Source organism: Quercus lobata, chromosome 5 (assembly GCF_001633185.2).
Source record: "Quercus lobata isolate SW786 chromosome 5, ValleyOak3.0 Primary Assembly, whole genome shotgun sequence".
NCBI classification, from domain to species: Eukaryota; Viridiplantae; Streptophyta; class Magnoliopsida; order Fagales; family Fagaceae; genus Quercus; species Quercus lobata.
This window is the reverse complement of record NC_044908.1, coordinates 17,893,537-17,912,934: the sequence shown is the minus strand read 5'-3', so window position 1 is coordinate 17,912,934 and position 19,398 is coordinate 17,893,537. Positions and strand designations below refer to the sequence as shown.

At 32.5% G+C, this 19,398-nt stretch overlaps 1 protein-coding gene and 1 pseudogene across 1 annotated transcript; both read left to right on the top strand.

Annotated features, from left to right (window-relative positions):
* The first annotated feature begins 3,524 nt into the window (after window positions 1–3,524).
* Window positions 3,525–7,798, top strand: LOC115992520 (annotated as a pseudogene).
* Window positions 7,799–11,429: 3,631 nt separating this feature from the next.
* Window positions 11,430–16,477, top strand: LOC115990101 (LRR receptor-like serine/threonine-protein kinase IOS1). Its single transcript, XM_031113962.1, has 13 exons — window positions 11,430–11,520; window positions 11,598–12,135; window positions 13,101–13,582; window positions 13,678–13,816; window positions 13,901–13,972; window positions 14,075–14,146; window positions 14,229–14,309; window positions 14,405–14,565; window positions 14,653–14,885; window positions 14,981–15,107; window positions 15,438–15,500; window positions 15,595–15,787; window positions 16,063–16,477. Exons 1-13 carry the CDS (start codon window positions 11,430–11,432, stop codon window positions 16,475–16,477), a joined length of 2,667 nt encoding a protein of 888 aa, XP_030969822.1.
* The last annotated feature ends 2,921 nt before the right edge of the window (window positions 16,478–19,398 follow it).

Here is a 19,398-nt window from a genome sequence, read left to right as displayed (position 1 = left end):
ATAAAAATTCAAAATTAAAAGTTGGCTTAATGCACTAGATACAACCAGATGTGATGGACTGGTGGCTAAGTGCAAGGACTAGCATAATGGGAGAGAATACCATTGAAAGAAGTAGAAACATAACTCTAATGCCATATTAAAAAACGAAAGGAGAATGCATGAAAATAAGGTAAATATGTAAATTATACTCTCCAAGTTTAACCAAAATTCATTTTATGCCTCTAACTTCACTTGAGTCCTCTAATTTTAAGTTTATTAAATTTGGAACCTATGTTAGATTTTGATAAATGGTTGCTTACCGTTAAGTACACTTTTTTTTTTCCTTTTTTTTTTTTTTTTTTTTTTTTTTTTTTTTTTTTTTTTCTTTCAATTTCTTAAATAAAAAATCCCGAAAATTAAAAAAAAAAAATTTATTAGAACACAATCCTAGTTTTTAATACAATTTTTCTTAACTATTACAAATATATATATTTCAAATTGGAAGAATACAATCCTAGTATAGACAGATTTAAACGAAAACTTTCTTTACAGATTACACAAAATTTCTATCCAAAGGAATTGATTTTTATTTTTAATCAACTTAAGAGAAGAATACTATAGGAACTTCCACAACTTTTTTTTTTTTTTTTTTTTTTAAGATAGATAAGAAAAATTATATCAAGAAGAAACTACTTCATCAAGGGAATGAAGTAGACAAAGAAGATATGTACAAACAATTGAGAGATAATGCAATATCCTTTCTACCAAAAAAAAAAGCAATTAATAGAGAGAAACAAAACATTTATGAATTAGTGTTGGTTGCGATTATACCAACACTAATGTACTGGATCCCATTAAAACCATTCAATTTTGTAAAATTTGTGAGCTTTAACCCATGCACCGATGAGATCGGAGAGTGAGAGTCACCTATATGGCTTCAGTGTATTAAGTACTGCTCTATTTCAATATGGTGCGCTTTAGGATTTGACTTTAGCATATTATGAACGTTAGCCTGTATGACTTTTTTTTTTTATCGTTGACTTGGAGGTTTTTTTATTTATTTTTATTTGGAATGGCATTGACTTAGAGTAATAATAATTATTTTCACTAAGTATCCTGCATGTACAAAACATGACAGCAACATGTGTCTATTCAACATTTCAATTCTTTTATGACTAAAACTTTTATCTCACTTTTACAAAGTCTTAATTTTTTTTTATTATTACTTATAGTTCACCACTATAAAATTGTATTAAAACTTGCGGCACAAAGGTTGATTCCCTTTATTTGCTAATTTGATGAGCTGTGGATTTGCAAGAGAATCTACCCAACAAGGACAACTGACTAAGTAGCTAAACTATTCTTTTATATTTTTCGCAGTATATATGGTACGTATAAGATGACAAAAAGCATGTCCTCAGCTATGTTCCCTATTGTGCTATCTCCTATCAGCTGTGGAGCATGAAAAGTCAAACTTGCCAATGAATTATCATTCTCCAAATTTTGACTTAGACTTATTGAATAAATTGAGCATGTAACCATCCCCATCTCCAGCCTCCCCCATATGTTTAACAATGGTGAAGGTTCAAGCCCCTCTTGTTTTTATTAAATAATATCTTTAATTCAGCGAAAGAAAAAATGTTCACAATCTTGAAATTCAGATATTATTTTGATACAGTTCAAAACCAGCTTTGCTGGCGGTTTGTGAACAAGTTGCATTTGATTATTGTTCAAAGACTTCGCTAATGAAATTCCGAGTTGTTGCTGAGACATCAACTCTTTTGTAACAATATACTCTTCCACATTGACTTGGACTTAAAAAAAAAAAAAAAATCAATTAAAATAATTTTATAGTTACTTTATAATGAGAACCAAAAAAGGTCAGGGACATACAAGTTAAAGAATTTATGAATTGTCAATTTGCAAGAAAATCTTTCTAATGAAAATGACAATTGACCATGTCGATCGGTAAGATATTCTCTCTCTCTATCTATGATGTTGATGGGGGTTGCAAACCATTTTATGTTTGAATTGATTGGTGGTTTTGCTCTTCTATGTCTAGTTCATGCCTAGGATCTCCATTTCCCACAACCCTACCGCCCATTGTTTTTATATGTATAATACGACAATTTCATCACATAAGAATCAAATCTACCATTCAACCAAGAAGCTTGATTGACTGAGTCCTGTGCTGCTAGTTAGTTAAATGAGTAATTTGAAGCCAATTAATTTCATGTACGTATAAAAAAAAAAATAAAAAAATACATTGCCAAAGTTTGGTTACAAACTTGAGCCAAAATGACCAAATATCACTATTTACCAAAATATGTTGCAATCTACCACTGTTTATGAAATATGAGTACTAAAAAAGGTCAAGAACTACAAATAACTAACTTAAAAATTAAAAGTTCCAGGCAGCCATTGCCACAAAGGCAAATTTTAGTGAAACTCGAGTTCCTTCAACTCAAGTTACATAGCAAACTCAAGTTTGAGGAACTCGAGTTCCTAAATAGTGGTAGATTGCAACATATTTTTGCAAATAGTGGTATTCGGCCAATTCAGCCTACAAACTTCGCTATAATCTAAGTCTACTACTCCCACTAGTAAAATTAACTATTATATATTTTGAAAATCTAACCGTTGAATTGCATATATATATATATTTTATGTTTTTAACATATACGTGTCAAATTTCATGTCAACAAGTTATTATTTACTATACACTTTATAAACATATTTTTTACGAATAATTTTAGGCTACAAAAATTTTAAATTTTAATATTGGATTGATAACATATCTATTGATATTTGATTTTCTAGAAATTTTGCAACTATGTAGAATATAATAAGAAAATGTAGTCCAATGGTGAATTTGTCAAAATTCACATTTAATTAAAAAATATTGAGTAGACTTGTATAGCCTTAGATGACTACAATAAAGTTTGTTGTCAAACATTGTACTTTAGTTTTTTGAATTTGTTCTTTCAAGCAAAGGTTTTTTTCCCCAAAGAAATTAAATTAACCCAATAAATTAGTTAAAACAAAATAACTAAATTAAGGTGTGAAAATAAACCTTAACGGACTAAAATGGACTATAGGGACCATTTGCCTCTGGTGTTTATGCAAGTCAACAAACATGCTCATACAACTTGCATATGTCTTGACTAGCTATCGAGTTGAAAATGCGGGCACCATTCTTCTCATGACTTTGCCTCTTAACTTACTTCAATATATTAACCTTCTCCGGAAATGGTTTATGTTTGATTAACTTGTTCACACGTCTGTGTTGTTGGTTAATTTTACCTCTCAATTATCCTTGACTAAAGGATACAGGGCTAATTGCAGGGAATAAACATGAAAAGTATCATTTGATTAAACAGTTGATAATGTCCTGGAAATTATGCAATAGAATATCATCCTCTTACCTATGAGAAAAAATGATTAAGCAACAATATATTCTATTTCCTATAATATATTAGCTATAAACATATAAGGCTAGTGGCTTTCTGTTCCTCAGCAAGAAGAAGCTGAAAAGGGTTACCAGGATGTACAAACATTTTCTCTTTGCATTGCTTGCAGGTTTCTCTCCACTTTTGGTTCATGGCCAGAATCAAACAGGTATGGTTATCAAAGTCTATCAGAGTTAACATTAATTGTCACTTAATTACTGACCAAATGGCTAAGGTCTCTCTATTTTTGGTCAGGTTTCATTAGCTTAGATTGTGGGCTACCAGCTAATTCTAGCTATACTGAGCCAACAACAGGCATCAATTATACATCAGATGCAACGTTCATAGACGTTGGTGTAAGTATGAGTATATCACCAGCGTACAAAACAAATAGCCTTGAACAGGAGTATTACTATGTCAGAAGCTTTCCTCAAGGAATCAGAAACTGTTACACAATTAGTATTACAAATGGCACCAGATATTTGATCAGAGGGAGTTTCTTGTATGGAAATTATGATGCAAAAAGTAAACCTCCAGGATTCGACCTGTATATTGATGCTAATAAGTGGGATTCAGTGACATTACTCGATGAATCCACATTCATCTTTGCGGAGCTCATACATGTACCAAAATTAGATCATATAGATTTTTGTCTGGTGAACACGGGCAATGGTGTACCGTTTATTTCAGCATTAGAACTAAGGCCATTGAAAAATGACACGTATGTCACTGAATCCGGATCATTGTCAACCTTTCTGCGGCTTGATTTTGGTTCATTAACCAATCAAACATATAGGTGAATCATATTTTTTATATATCATGCCATCTTATATTACTATGATTTTGGTAAGAACTTATAAATTCAATATTTTTTAACATGCGTCAGGTACAAAGATGATGTTCTTGATCGCATGTGGTTCCCCCCTACGGCCATGTTTGGTTGGACACCAATAAGTACTTCGCTTACTGCGGTCATGGGTACAACTCACAATGATTTCCAACCACCATCAGTGGTCATGGATACTGCCCCCTGATAACACATCCCAATATTATGTCTACATCCACATTGCTGAAATCAAAGCTCTCAAAGCAAACGAATCTAGAGTATTCAACATTTCTCTAAATGGGGAGTTATGGGGTGGACCTTATATTCCTAAGTACCTGCACACAACCACTGTATACAGCCCTTCAGCCTTGAAAGGGGGAAAATTTGAGTTTACTCTTTATAAAATTGAACAATCAACTCTTCCACCACTCATCAATGCCATTGAGTTTTACACGGTTGTAGAGCTCTTACAATCTCAGACAGACCAACAAGATGGTAAATTATTCACAATGCATTGTTTTTCTTTAACAAGGTTTTTAGTTTGTCCTAATATTCTTGATCTCAATTTTGAATAATTTCTTGTATGCATTCAAAACATTAGTTGATGCGATCAAGAACATCAAGACAATCTATGGAGTAACAAGAAATTGGCAAGGCGATCCATGTGCCCCTACAGTGTATGTGTGGGATGGATTAAACTGTACCTATAATGCTTTTGAATCTCCTACAATCACATCACTGTAAGTATATGCCTTCAAATAAGCTAAAGAACTGTCTTAGTACAATCTATCACGTTAGAATAATTGAAAATTTTCTATTAATTAGGAACTTGTCATCAAGTGGATTGGCTGGGCAAATTGCTCCTTAAATATCCAATCTCACAATGATACAATACTTGTAAGTATCGAAATCACACACAATCAATTAATTTTCATGTAAGAGGGTAAAAAGGACCAATATTTAATCTCCATTTATTATTACAATAATAAATTTTTAATTGAATTGCTCATTTCAGGGATCTATCAAATAATAGCTTAACAGGACCAGTTCCTAATTTTCTATCAAATTTGCAATCATTGAGGGTCCTGTAAGTTATATGGATTTCAGAAAATTATTTCAAAACTTTTATTTGAAAAGGGGATCATATTTTCTCAACCTTTGCAGAAACTTAGAAAGAAACAACCTGAGTGGCTCACTTCCTGCTGCCCTTCTTGACAAATCAAAGAGTGGTTCACTGTTACTAAGGTCTCCTTTCTGTCATGACTTTTTGTGCCATTTTTCATTTTCATAACTATCCCACTACAAGAAAAATTAGTGTGTATAAGGGATTAGTGGTGATTGCTATTCTTATTTCTTACCTTTTATGCTATGATTTTTTTAATGTTAGTGTGGCAGAAAATCCAAATCTATGCCCATCAATTTCATGTACAACGGAGCAGAAGAAGAAGAAGAATATCATTGTTCCAATAGTTGCATCCATTGGCGGATTTTTCATCTTGTTATTAGGTGCAGCTGGTATCTTTTGGATATTTAAAAGAATAAGAGAACAAGAAGGTAAGACAAACACTGCGTCTACTAATCAAGGTTAAATGTTTATTCAAGTTGCTTATTCCCATTTGAGAAAAAAAAATTTACTCCACATATATTTTATTCAAATTCTTGACGATCTTAGGAAAAATGACAGGAGTTAAAGTATCCAACCTTCAAAATGTACAACTAGAATCAAAGAATCGACAATTTACCTACTCTGATATCCAGATGATTACCAACAACTTCGAGAAACTTCTTGGTGAAGGTGGGTTTGGAAAAGTTTATCTTGGTTATGTAGATGGAATTCCTGTGGCTGTAAAGATGATCTCCCAATCAGCAGTTGAAGGGTATCAGCAATATCACTCTGAGGCATGTAACCGAAATTTATGCCATATTTTTTTAGTTCATTCGTATATGTGAAAATAATTTGTGACTTTATATTACAGGTTGAACCTCTTATAAGAGTTCATCATAGAAACTTGACTATCCTTGTTGGATATTGCAATGAAGGACCCAAGCTCGCTCTCATCTATGAGTACATGGTGAACGGAGACTTACATTCCCATATTTCAGGTCTGGTCACAAGTAAATATATAGGTTTCACATACTAATTTGGTCATTACATTTCAATTTCTGAAGATCACTAACTTTCTGTGGGTCATATTATAATAAGTCTAGAGAGAAAATTTTTCACATTGTGGTTTGTTGTGATTAGAATATAACTGTGTTATCAATGGTAGAGTCATAAAAATATATATTCCTCTAATCATAACTTGCTACCTTAACAAATTGTAAAAATGGTTGTGAGAAAGGTTCCAAACATTGGAAAATTTAATAATTAAATTGCTTGTAGAATATGTATTCAGTAAAAACAGAATTTAGAGAAAGGGAAAAGTAATTTGTTCACGAGACTTACTACTTTTGAATGCTTTGGATGCAGAAAATAACTCAAATATCTTGAGCTGGGAAGGCAGGATTCGAATTGCATTGGACTCTGCACAAGGTTAGTCTTACTGTAATTCTTTTCTAACATGCATCTTTTCACCTTTTCAATGTATGATGTGTGGATTTTTTTAATGCAGGATTGGAGTATCTACATGATGATTGTAATCCACCCATAATTCACAGAGATGTGAAGCCGTCAAACATCTTGTTGAATGAAAAATTCCAAGCCAAGATTGCTGATTTTGGCCTATCCAGAGTTATCCCAACTGATGGTGGTAGTTATGTGACAACAGTTGTTGCTGGCACTCCAGGCTACATAGACCCCGAGTAAGTACCAGTTTGTTAGGATGGTTTAACACCACACTCTTTTGAGGATTACTTTTTGAAACCTCACATTTTGTATTGAAACAACTTTTGAATCAATAAAATATATAAATAAATAATTCTCTAAAAATTAGTTTCACCATGCAGACACGGTCCATTATAGGTCTAGTTAACATCTTCAAAATTTAAATTTTTTCAATCAATTTAATGACAATTGCAATTAGAAGAAAGTAACATATCTTAAGATACCCTTTTGAAGTTTAATCCGTATCAAAAATATTGTTGTAACTGGTATCAAATTTTTTTTATTTTTTCTGAGAGGGGTTGCAGGTACTTCAGATCAAACAAATTAACTACGAAAAGTGACGTATATAGTTTTGGAGTTGTTCTTATGGAGTTAATCACAGGCCAACCTGCTATAATGAGAAGCACTGAGAACGTTCATATAAGCCAATGGGTCAATACCATGGTTGCGCATGGGGATATTCGAAGTATTGTTGATCCAAGATTACCAAACGGAGATTTCGATCTCAACTCTGCCTGGAAGGCTGTTGAGGTATCCATGACTTGTGTATCTGAAAATCCCCTCAATAGGCCAACCATGAGTCAGGTAGTGGTTGATCTAAAGGAGTGCTTGGCAACAGAATTAGCTCAAAGGAGGGGGGACAGTGTGACTGAATTAAATGATTCAAGTTCAATTTTCACAATCAATGTGACTACTGGAACCAGTCCATCAGCAAGATAGTTCTTAACTTGTTCCAAGAATTAAAATTGGCATACTGAATCTTGAAGCTTTCCTGCTTTGTGTCTACTTTTCTTTAATTTTATCATTTGTGTCAGATCTTGTTCAATGTTGGCACATTCCGTTCGAAGTTTCTACATATTTTTATCATCAAACAATTTGTATTTGTGTTTTGTGGGTCATTTGTGTATTTGAGTAGTAGTGCTGCTCGTTTTTCAAGTCCGCATCTGCAAAGATCAAGTTCACACCAGCAAGGCAGGCACGTGGCCACGGGTGGAGGCAGAAATTTTAATTTGTGGCGGCCGAAATTAACTTGAATCTTATATATTCTCAAATCAAATATCATGTACTCTATGATTTACCATAAGTTCTATGAAACTCTTTTTTTAACTATTTGTTGGCAGCCAATTGTAATTGAATCAATTCAAACCTAGAGATATATGCGGTTAAAACAAATGAAAACTACATAATGGAGGCTTTAGAATTAATTTATGCTCGATATGGACGTATTTGCTACAAGTTTATTCGTGAAAAAATTATTTACTACTCATGTCTAATACTCAATACATGTTTTAATATTTAGGGACCACATAAATAACTTCTCATATAAATATTAGGAAAAATACTATAAAAAGTCTTTTTTATATATATATATATATATATATATATATGTAGGACATCGCATCCCATTAACTATTCTTATTGATAAAACACAAATTTAGGCTATTACAACAATGTTTACTACTCTCTCTCTCTCTCTCTCTCTCTATATATATATATATATATGTGTGTGTATAAATAGTTGATTAGAGATCACATTGCCTCTTTAATTTAAAGGAAATTTTTTTTTTGAAAAAATTACTTATCAAATAGTATATAACATCTTATAATCCTGTCTGGAGTACTATTACATGACATGGGATTGGGTTCCTTGTTGTGGGTTTATGACCAATATTTGTTGTGGCTTACTATGTAAGTAACGTAATGTCACAATGTACTATTTTGAGTACTTTTATGCACAATTGAGGTGCTCTATTGTACAACTATTTTTAATGATAGACGTGACTCAAAATCCCCAAGTTTTAACATGTATGCAAAAAGCATTCATTATCATGAATATTGCATTTCATATGTACATTAGCTATGCTACCTAATAGACTGTGTCTCAATATTGTTTTAGGACAAAGTTTGGCTACAATCTTAGTTGTAACTTAAAACTATAACTTCCTTTAAAAAAGAAATTAACATTACTACATATTTTAAAAATCTAAATATTAGATTGCATGTTATTTACACTTTTAACACATATATGTCAAATATTGTGTTAATTGAATATTATTTATTATATGATCCATAAACTTATTTTTTATGTATAATTTTATATTAAAAAACTTGCAATTTAAATAATTGGTTGATGGCATAGGTATTGATATTTGATCTTCTTGTTGTTTTGCAAGTGTAGGGGATATATGAATAAATGTAATCCAATGTTAGATTTGTCAAAATTTACCTTCAATAAAAAAATATTAAGTGAAGTTATAACCTTAGGATACAATCAAATTTGTAACTAAACTTTGTACATTATTTAATTATGGTTTCACAAAGTATGTAGCAACCTTTTTAGTCAAATTTTGTGGCTTGTAGTCGTAGATAGCTACTTTTGAAGGCTATATAGGACCTTATGTGTTAGACCTAGGACTTGTTGCTGTAACGACCCCGTCCCAAATGTGTAGAGGCCTTTTCCCCAGCGCAACCTGGGGAAGAACAAAGACCCAAAAGGGGGGTCTTGCATTCTATGGAATCCCACATCACCTAGGGAAGCACATGGGAATGTGTTTATAAGGAATGATCTCCATTCAATGTGTAGAGGCCTTTTCCCCAGTGCAACCTGGGGAAGAACAAAACCATGAGGAGTATGGGCTCCAAAGTGGACAATATCTACACAGTTGGGACGGGGTCGTTGCAGTTGCTGCCGTTACACATACTAAGGAAATTTTACATATTTGTTTTGTAACTAATTGTGGTGATGACTCTTATCATTTAGAAGAAGATGTTGACATGTAGCGAAGTCAAACCCTTCATTATTTTGTAGCCAATGATCATTGTAATTGCTCATAGAGCTCTGATTCATTGTTGGAAATTTGAGGTTTAATTTAATCTTGATGGATCAAAGGGCACTTTTGATTAATTTGATCCTCTTCAAAAGAAATTTGTATGTAGATTCTTTAATGTTAGTGAGAAACCCTTGGAAATGAAAAGTCCTTAGGAAAAAAAAAAAAAAATGCAGGTCCTTTTCATTTGTGGTCTCATCACAAACTAAACCTTTGGTGAATTTGGGACATAATCATAGTTGTCAAAACATGAATCATATTGCAAATCAATTTTTTATTTTTCTGTATTATGTATCGTAAGATTCATAAACACATAATAAAATTTATAAAAAATTATAGATATACATGAGTTGGGTACGGGGAGGGGAGGCCAACCCTACACCTATGCCATACCTATTTTGGTGTAAATTCAAAACTCAATACCCACTCCATTTGCTATGCAGGGTGGATAAAACCCACCCATTAGGGTTGGGTGAGGCTGGTACTTGCAGGAAAGAGTTTAAATTATCATCCCTATTTCTAGTATATAAACCCTACTTGAGTTCATTTAAATTCAAGGTACTTAATATCAGAGATATAGCTATTAAGACCTTAACACCAAAAGACATTAATTTTTCCTACCCCACTTTTTGGCCACACATTGCATGGAACATCAGCTAGTTGTAATAAAAATGGTGATAACTCTAGCATTTTGCAATTCATAAATTATGCATGCATGTGGCTCATTCTCTGAAAGTGATAGGAGAAATACCTGGTGCTGGGTGGTTTTGAGATAGGCTTTACCAACTACTGACACCTATTTCTTGCTGGAATTTATTGGATAGAGATCATTTTGATGGAATGAAAGTATTCCCTTTTGTGTTATCAGCTACTGCTCAAGGAAAAGTCAAATCTGCTAACCAATATTGAAACAATGACGAAGTCAATGGGAATAAATTATGCCCAATCATTGTCATAACACGGAGTCCTTTCAGTCTTTAACGCGCTTTGTAAGAAGAGATACTCTAGTACTTATAAATATTGAAAAATATTTAGTATTAGTTAGTGCCCAAGCTGCATTTGATAATTGTTTTGTTTAGTGGCCAGGCTGCATTTGATAATTGTTTTAAGAAATTCGCTATTTATAATGCAAGTGGTAACAGTGCTGTTAGCACAATAATATATTTAACTATATTGTTGGAATTTTTCTTGTTCATATAGAAAGGAAAAGACTTTCATACACTGTATGAATATGAATTTCTAGACTAAGGTCAGACTTCAGAGTATTATAGATGTTTAACCCATGCATGTTTCCATTATTCTCATTGACTAGCTCGGAGTTAAAAAATAAACAAATAAATTTTCCACGTATTTTGCAAATAAATTAAACAATTTGATAGTCTGTCAGTTTGCTAGAGAAAATCATATAGTTATGAGTACAATTGATTAAGTTGTTAAACTATATATTCTGCTTTGTTAAAGTACTTATTAGATGATGGAGAAAATTTCTGCACTAGTGTTCCTATAAGCCAGAAGAAAGATAGATGGTCATGATGGGGAGCTTCAAACATTTCATCCTTGCATTTCTTGTTGGTTTTGCCCTTATACATCTAATTGATGCACAGGATCAAACAGGTATGATAATCTAAATTCTTGAATATATCATTGAGCTAATCACGTAGCTAAGGTATTGTTCTATCTATTTGTCTCAGGCTTCATAAGCATAGCCTGTGGATCACCAGACAATTCTAGCTTTTCAGAGCCAACAACAGGCATAAATTACATTTCGGATGCGGCATTCATAGACACTGGTATAAGTCAACAGATATCAGCTGTATATAAAGATGGCTATCAACATCAAGTATGGAATCTCAGAAGCTTTCCTCAAGGAATCCGAAACTGTTACAACATAAGCATTGTGCAAGGTACTAAGTATCTGATCCGAGGAACTTTCGTATATGGGAATTATGATGGACTAAGTAAGTTACCACAATTCGATATCCATCTAGGAGTGAATATGTGGGATACGATCAACATAACAGATATGTCCCTTGATTTCTCCACGGAGCTCATACATGTCCCATATCAAAATTATTTACAAATCTGTCTTGTAAACACGGGCTTCGGGGTGCCATTTATATCGGCAATAGAGTTAAGGCCATTGAGCAATAAGACGTATTTATCAAATTCTGGATCATTGGCACTCTTCGCTCGCTTGGACGTGGGTTCAGTAACTGGCAAAACATACAGGTGAGTCATTTTATATAAGATTACATCATTTGAAACAGTATATATATATATACACACACATATAGTAATGGATCGGAATTGAATGCTCCCCATATTGCACGAAAATGGATAAGGCCCATTTCACCATTAAAATTTCATTTTCTAGATCGGGCCACACGAAGAATGTCTTCGTGAAATTTGACCAATCTAATGTTAGAATGTATTTTCTTTAAATACACTCGGTGCTTGCGAAATTTAAAGAGGATATGTGATGAATAACTGCCTCATTTGTAAAATGTTTAAATTTTAAGTTCATTTTGTTATAAAATTATTTACTAAAAATGTGATTATGGATTAGTAAATGAAATCTTATTTGTATAAAATTTAACATATGTGTTAAAATGAGGAGAACATATAATCTAACCATGGGTTTTTAAAAATATTAATTAAATAAAATATTATTAGGCGGTATAATGTTACTTAAAGTTATATAAGACTTAACTTTATCTTAATAATTCGATCGGTACATAAAAGAGGAGGGGAGTTTCAAACCTTAGTTCTCCTTAGAATAATTTATATTGGATTTTTGGTACTTAGCTTAAATTAGTTATTTTTATTTATTTTGATATTTTGACACTTAGCTTTTGATGAAAATAGAAAGTTAAAATCGACTGTATAAATTGTAATTATTTATTAAATAATGGACTTAAAAATTCCAATATAAAAAAAAAAAAAAAAAAAAAAAAGGACTTAAAAATTCAAAGAAGATCCATTTTTTTATTAGGTCTCACAAAATTGCCTCAACGTGGTAACCCAACCCAACACAAGGTGGGCTAGTTTTTAAAGTTACCATTGGTTGTGTTGGGTTGACGTTTTCTCAATCAAAAAGGCCACATTAGATTGAAAAATAACCCAAACCCAATATGAACATTGCACACTATTATCAATTAGTTGCTGGCTTATTCTGAATATCTATGTTTTCTTAGGTATCCAACAGACCTTTATGATCGCGTTTGGACTCCCTTGAACTATAATTCGTCTACAACTTTAAGTACCTCACTTCTTATTGACTCCCAAAGTAACAATTATTACCAACCACCTTCTATTGTTATGAGCACTGCTTCCACTCCAATTAATGTTAGTGCTCCTCTGGAGTTGAATTGGAATTCGCAGAATGCTACTTCCTCACAATACTATGTCTACATGCACTTTGCTGAAGTTGTGAACCTCAAAGCTAATCAGTCCAGATCATTCAACGTTACAGTAAATGGGAAGTTCTTTTATGGACCTATTGTTCCTCAATACTTGTACACATCCACAGTGTACAGCACATCCATCTTGGCGATTGCCCAAAATTATGATCTTTTAATCTCCAAAACAAAAAGTTCAACACTGCCACCTATCCTCAATGCACTCGAGATATATTCAATTAGAGATCTCTCAAAACCAGGAACAAACCAACAAGATGGTATGTTTTCTTCTACACATGCATGTCATCTAGTGCCTTATTCTATTTTGTACTTTTTAAAAAAACTTATTTGGATGCATATGAAAATGTTATAGTTGATGCCATCACAAAAATCAAGTTAGCATACGGAATACAAAGAAATTGGGAAGGAGATCCGTGTCTCCCACAAGCATACTCATGGGCAGGTTTAAATTGCAGCTATGATAGTATTAACCCACCTAGAATAACATCCTTGTAAGTTTATTCATTCATATAAGCCTTATGACTTGGAAACTTATTTTTGAAGTATCTCTTACCGTGAAATGTAAATTGAATCAGGAACTTGTCCTCTAGTGGATTGACTGGAGTGGTATCTGTTTTTATATCAAATCTCATAATGTTACAATATTTGTAAGTATTTGCAATTTACTTAGTAAAAAATGTAAAAACATGATAATGATTACCAAAATTGTTACAATTTTTATGACAAGGTAAGTGATTTTGTCATTTCAGGGATATATCAAACAATAATCTTACTGGATCAGTGCCTGATTTCCTTTCACAATTGCAATACTTGAGGGTCCTGTAAGTTGAATTTTAAGATTGTTACCAAAAATTTCTTAATTTGTTAGAAATGACAAAAATCATATACACCCTACCTTTGCAGAAACTTGGAAAAAAATCAACTCACTGGTACTATTCCAGCTGACCTCATTCAGAGATCGAAGAATGGTTCTCTATTACTAAGGTATGATTTTTTTCGAAGATAATGTAACCCTTCATTATAACAATTATTTTCCTTTCATAATACATGATCTCACCACCATCCTTTATTTGCTCTAGTGTGGATGAAAATTTAAATGTTTGTGGATTTGGATCATGCAAAAAGAAGAACAATATTGCTGTTCCAATAGGGGCATCGGTTGGTGTATTGCTCATCCTCTCATTGATTGTTGTGGCTGTCTTGTGGGGACTTAAGAGAAGAAAAAAAGACAAGAATAAAGGTTAGAATTGAAATACAAGACCCATATTCAAGTAAACAAAGAATACATTCTCCTCACTTATGTTTCTTATAATAATGATGTTCACAGTGGCCATAGCGGGAACAGAATCCAACATCCAGACGACGTCGTTTCAGTCAATAGAGTCAATACAACGCCAATTTACATATGCTGATCTTATAAGAATTACCAACAATTTTGAGAGGATTCTTGGTAAGGGCGGATTCGGACAAGTTTACCATGGCTATGTTGATGACACTCAAGTTGCAGTGAAAGTGCTTTCTGTGGCATCAGATCAAGGGTATCAACAATTTCAAGCAGAGGCAAGCGACAGTGACTTAGATTCTTGAGCTTTCACATGGATACATACACAGATTTATATATCATACTAATGAAAATGATACTTCTTGAATTACAGGTGAAACTTCTTATGAGAGTTCATCATAGAAACCTGACTACCCTTGTCGGGTATTGCTATGAAGGAACAAATATGGGGCTTGTATATGAGTACATGGCCAACGGAGACTTAGATGCACATCTTTCAGGTTGGTCATAATAAAAGTATCTAGAGAAGATTCCAATTTTTAAGCTACCTTATTTGATTCTCCATAGGAATTGAGTATATTATCGAATTCTTTTTTTTTTTTTTTTTAAAGAGAGGTGTCCTGTATCCATACTCCATTGGCATAGTCTACGACTAGTAGTGCATATGTACACGACCAAACTAAGCTTGGGCCTAAAGAGGACACAATCCAACATTAAAGATAGAAAACCATTTCCCTTTCTAAATTTTTCTTGCATTAATTTTCGCATGATCAAGATTACTTTAACTGAATCACACAACTAGAAACGCTTAGGAATTTCATATAATGCAGGTAAGAATAATAACATCTTGAGTTGGGAAGCAAGGCTAAATATTGCAATGGACGCAGCACAAGGTTAGCCATGAGTGATGAGTTGATTTGCTTAACTTTATCTTTAATAAGATTTCATTTTATTTTTTCTAAAAATGATTTGGACTATAAAATGTAGGACTGGAGTATTTGCACCATGGATGTAAACCACCTATAATACATAGAGACGTGAAGACTACAAACATCTTGTTGAATGAAAATTTTCATGCCAAAATAGGTGATTTTGGTCTTTCCAAAATTTTCCCAACTGATGGTGGCACTCATGTCTCAACTTTTAGTGTTGCCGGCACCCCTGGGTACCTCGATCCTGAGTGAGTATTTTTTTTACTTAAGATTACTTCTCAACTTCAAAATTCATTTCGTTAAATACATTATAAGTATCATTGATCCCAAGCATTAGATACAAACCTTATACCAGTTAAAGACAAATGCGAATGACTTGAAAATTAAACTTCTAATAATTACAATTTTTTTTATTTATTTATTTTTTATTTTTTATTTTTTTTTTTTATTATTATTTTTTTTTTATTTTTTTTTTTATTTTTATTTTTATTTTTTTTTAAGTATGACATGCATTGGCTTGCAGGTACTCCACTTCATATAGGTTGACTGAAAAAAGTGATGTTTATAGTTTTGGAGTTGTCCTTTTGGAGATAGTCACAAGTCAACGTGTAATAGAAAGATCCCGTGAAAATACTCATATAAGCCAATGGGTGAGAATCATGGTTGATAAAGGAGATATTCAAAATATTGTTGATCCAAGGTTGCATGGAAATTTCAATGTTAACTCTGCTTGGAAAGTTGTTGAAATCGCAATGGCTTGTGTGTCTTCCACCTCCATTGAAAGGCCAACCATGAGTGAGGTGGTGATTAAACTAAAGGAGTGTTTGACATCTGAATTAGCTCAAAGGAAGGGTGAATCAAATTATTCAGTTGAAATGGTCAATATGAATATGATTACAGAACTCAATCCTTCAACAAGGAAACTTGTCCAAAAATGAGATTGGAATATTGGATCTTAACTGTCTTTGAATTGGGGCAAAAGTTAGGTATAGTTCCTGAAATTTTCTACATTACTTTCTTCAATTAGATTCAAACACATGATTGCATTGATCAATGAGAATAAATAATGTTGTCTTTCTCAATGAAAATTAAATCTAATGTTTTTATTTGTTTGATATTAATTGAGAAACTTAATAAATTGTACCTAAGTTCTATTATTTTCTTTAATTGTAATCTCCTGATAATTCATATTGGACTTCAATGGAACACATGACGTGTTTGTTAAAAGTTGTACCTATTGCCTGTCCTAATAGACCATATGTTTGTAATATTTTCCTAAATTTATCATATCGGTGGATTCATCTTTTCCAGTGAAATAAATGACCCTTTGTTTTAGTATATTATACTAATAATAATATGAAACCGACGTTTCAAATTATCGCTACAAATATTCCTAAATCGGTCACTTCAATTTTTAGGCTATAGGTGCATAGCTCACCGCTGCTATTCTTAAAGTTAAACCTTCAAATCTTTCTCATAAAAAGAAAAAAAAAAAAAAAAAAAAAAAAGGAAGGTTAAACCTTCAAATTGGTTTTTGTTATTGGAGCCGCATTGAAACGTTTCTGTTGGAGCTTTGTTCCTATGGCCTTCATGAAGGTTCTTATTATATTCTTCATGTTTGAAAATTTTCAAGAAGATAAAAAATCAATAACTATATTATCAATCAAATATTTATATTTTAACTTTTATAGCCTTAAATTATGCACGAAAATTAAGTTCATGGATTGAATAATAAATAATATCCAATTTAAACAAAATTTGACATGTATGTTAAAAACATAAAAAGCATACAATCTAATGATTAGATTTTTAAAATATGTAACCGTGTTAAAACCTTTAGTTAAAATCATTTTATTCCACAAACACAATAAATTTCACAGCTTGTTGAAATAGCAAATTGTGATTTATAATACATCAATTTCACATGGGGTCTCCAATCTTCACTAATTTAATTCAAATACCCCAAACTTAAAGCATTCTTACCCAGATTCCTTAATCAAAATCAACTTTAACCCAAACACCTAAATCGATATCAATCCAACCAAAGATAAGTATATAACCAAATCCATAAATTTTAACAATGAAAAAAACAAAAATTTACCGTGGGGGTCATAGGAGTCTAATGGTGGTGGGAGATTGGACTTTGGCAGGCATACGGCCTAGTAAACTCCCTCTCTCTCTATCCCAGCTTTTTTTTTTTTTTTTTTGGTTGTATCAAAACGATTCTCCCTCTTATGAACTCTATCTCTCTCCTTCTCTACCTCTGAATTTCAAGGGTTTTTTTTTTTTTTCTATATATATATTGAAAAACCATTAAATAGTTTTTTAAAGTTTTGAAACAGTATAATTTATCACTTTTTTACTTAAACATGGAAAAATTTTGGATAGGCTTTTTTCCTACATGGCAGCACGACCTTAATTGCAGGAAAAAAAGCCTTTTCCTACAATTAAGGAGGTGCTGCCATATAGGAAAAAATCTATTTAATTTTCTATCACGTTTACTATTAAAACGTGTTAGGTTCTAAAAGTTTAGAATAATTGGCAAACCATAAACATAAACTTGTCTAAATATAGATCTTAAAGTCTATGAAGTCATCTTAGACAATTCTTAAAATGCTTCAAGTCAAAATTCAAAGAACATACAATTTGCAGGTTCAGAAAGTCAAAATCAAACTGGTTTGATCAATCAGGAGAATTTTTCAATCGATTGGAAGTCATAGATTAGCAAAAATCAGCAAACGTAAAAAGCCCATAACTTGTTCGTTTGAAGCCCAAATCGCGATCTGTTTTTTCCAGTATTTAAAGGACATTATAAGCTAACCCTATAGGGGGGCTTTTAAGTTTTTTAGAGAGAGACGAGTGCATCTTGTGCCTCTAATTTTAGATTTAGGGTTTTGTACCCAAAGCTCTCTCAAGTCTTCTACCAACAATATTCTTTGAAGAAACTCAAGATCCGATGTTGTAGAAGTTGCTGCTACAAAGATCAACAAGTGAAGGTGATTTAAAACCTTTGAGTGGGATCTCAAAGTCATAAGCGTGGGTGCTTGTGTTGCAGTAAATCCAAGAAGAGAAGGAATCCGTGAATTTGAAGCTTGCACATAGTCGTGTCAGTAAGTTACTACTAGAGGTAGCAATGGATTTAGGGTTAAATCTGATTGTAAAAACTTCAATTTTCTTATAGTGGATTCGATTTACCTTGAGGATAGTTAGGTCAAATCCTTTCCAAGTTTTTACCTTGAAACGGTTTGTTTCATCAGTTTTCCTGGGTCATCATATCGTGATGTTAGCTATTTTCCGCTATTTTGCATGATATGATTTATTTGTGTTTAACCTAGATCTGAATAATTAATCTAAGTAATCACTTGGTTAATATAATAGGTTAAACAATCTAGTTTAAGAGGTCTAAACGAACAAAAAAAGGTAATAAATTGAACTATTTCACAGCATTAAAACACCTTTTGATCTTTTTCACAACATTAAAACACCTTTTGATAGCCTTTCAATGTAAAAGAAAACAAACCGCTTAAATTAGTGAATTGCAATCAAAAGGGAAAGAGAACAGAGTTCATTGGAACCATACACTGAACAACAAAAACAATCCCCCTCACTCCTTATTCGGAAGGTACGCATTTTCTGGAACTTCTTACCGACGAAGAGAGAAATATCTAAGGTCGGCCATCACCATCAGTTTCCCCACCACCGAAAACAAAACCTGATAGGTACTTCTTCTATAACTAAAATTTGATAAAAAAATATTTTTTTTTTAAATCTCTCTTCCCGTCACTTCACTTCCTTCCTAACTAGACCTTCGTTCTCATCTAAACGTAGACCTTCCCCTTTGGCCTCTCACTAATTCGTT

Excerpts from the sequence above, each read along its gene's own strand:
- LOC115990101 (XM_031113962.1), top strand. The coding sequence starts at position 11,430 with ATGGTCATGATGGGGAGCTTCAAACATTTCATCCTTGCATTTCTTGTT. Across the intron at positions 12,136-13,100 it reads GTAACTGGCAAAACATACAG|GTATCCAACAGACCTTTATG; the intron begins GTGAGTCATTTT and ends ATGTTTTCTTAG. Across the intron at positions 14,147-14,228 it reads TTGCAATACTTGAGGGTCCT|AAACTTGGAAAAAAATCAAC; the intron begins GTAAGTTGAATT and ends CTACCTTTGCAG.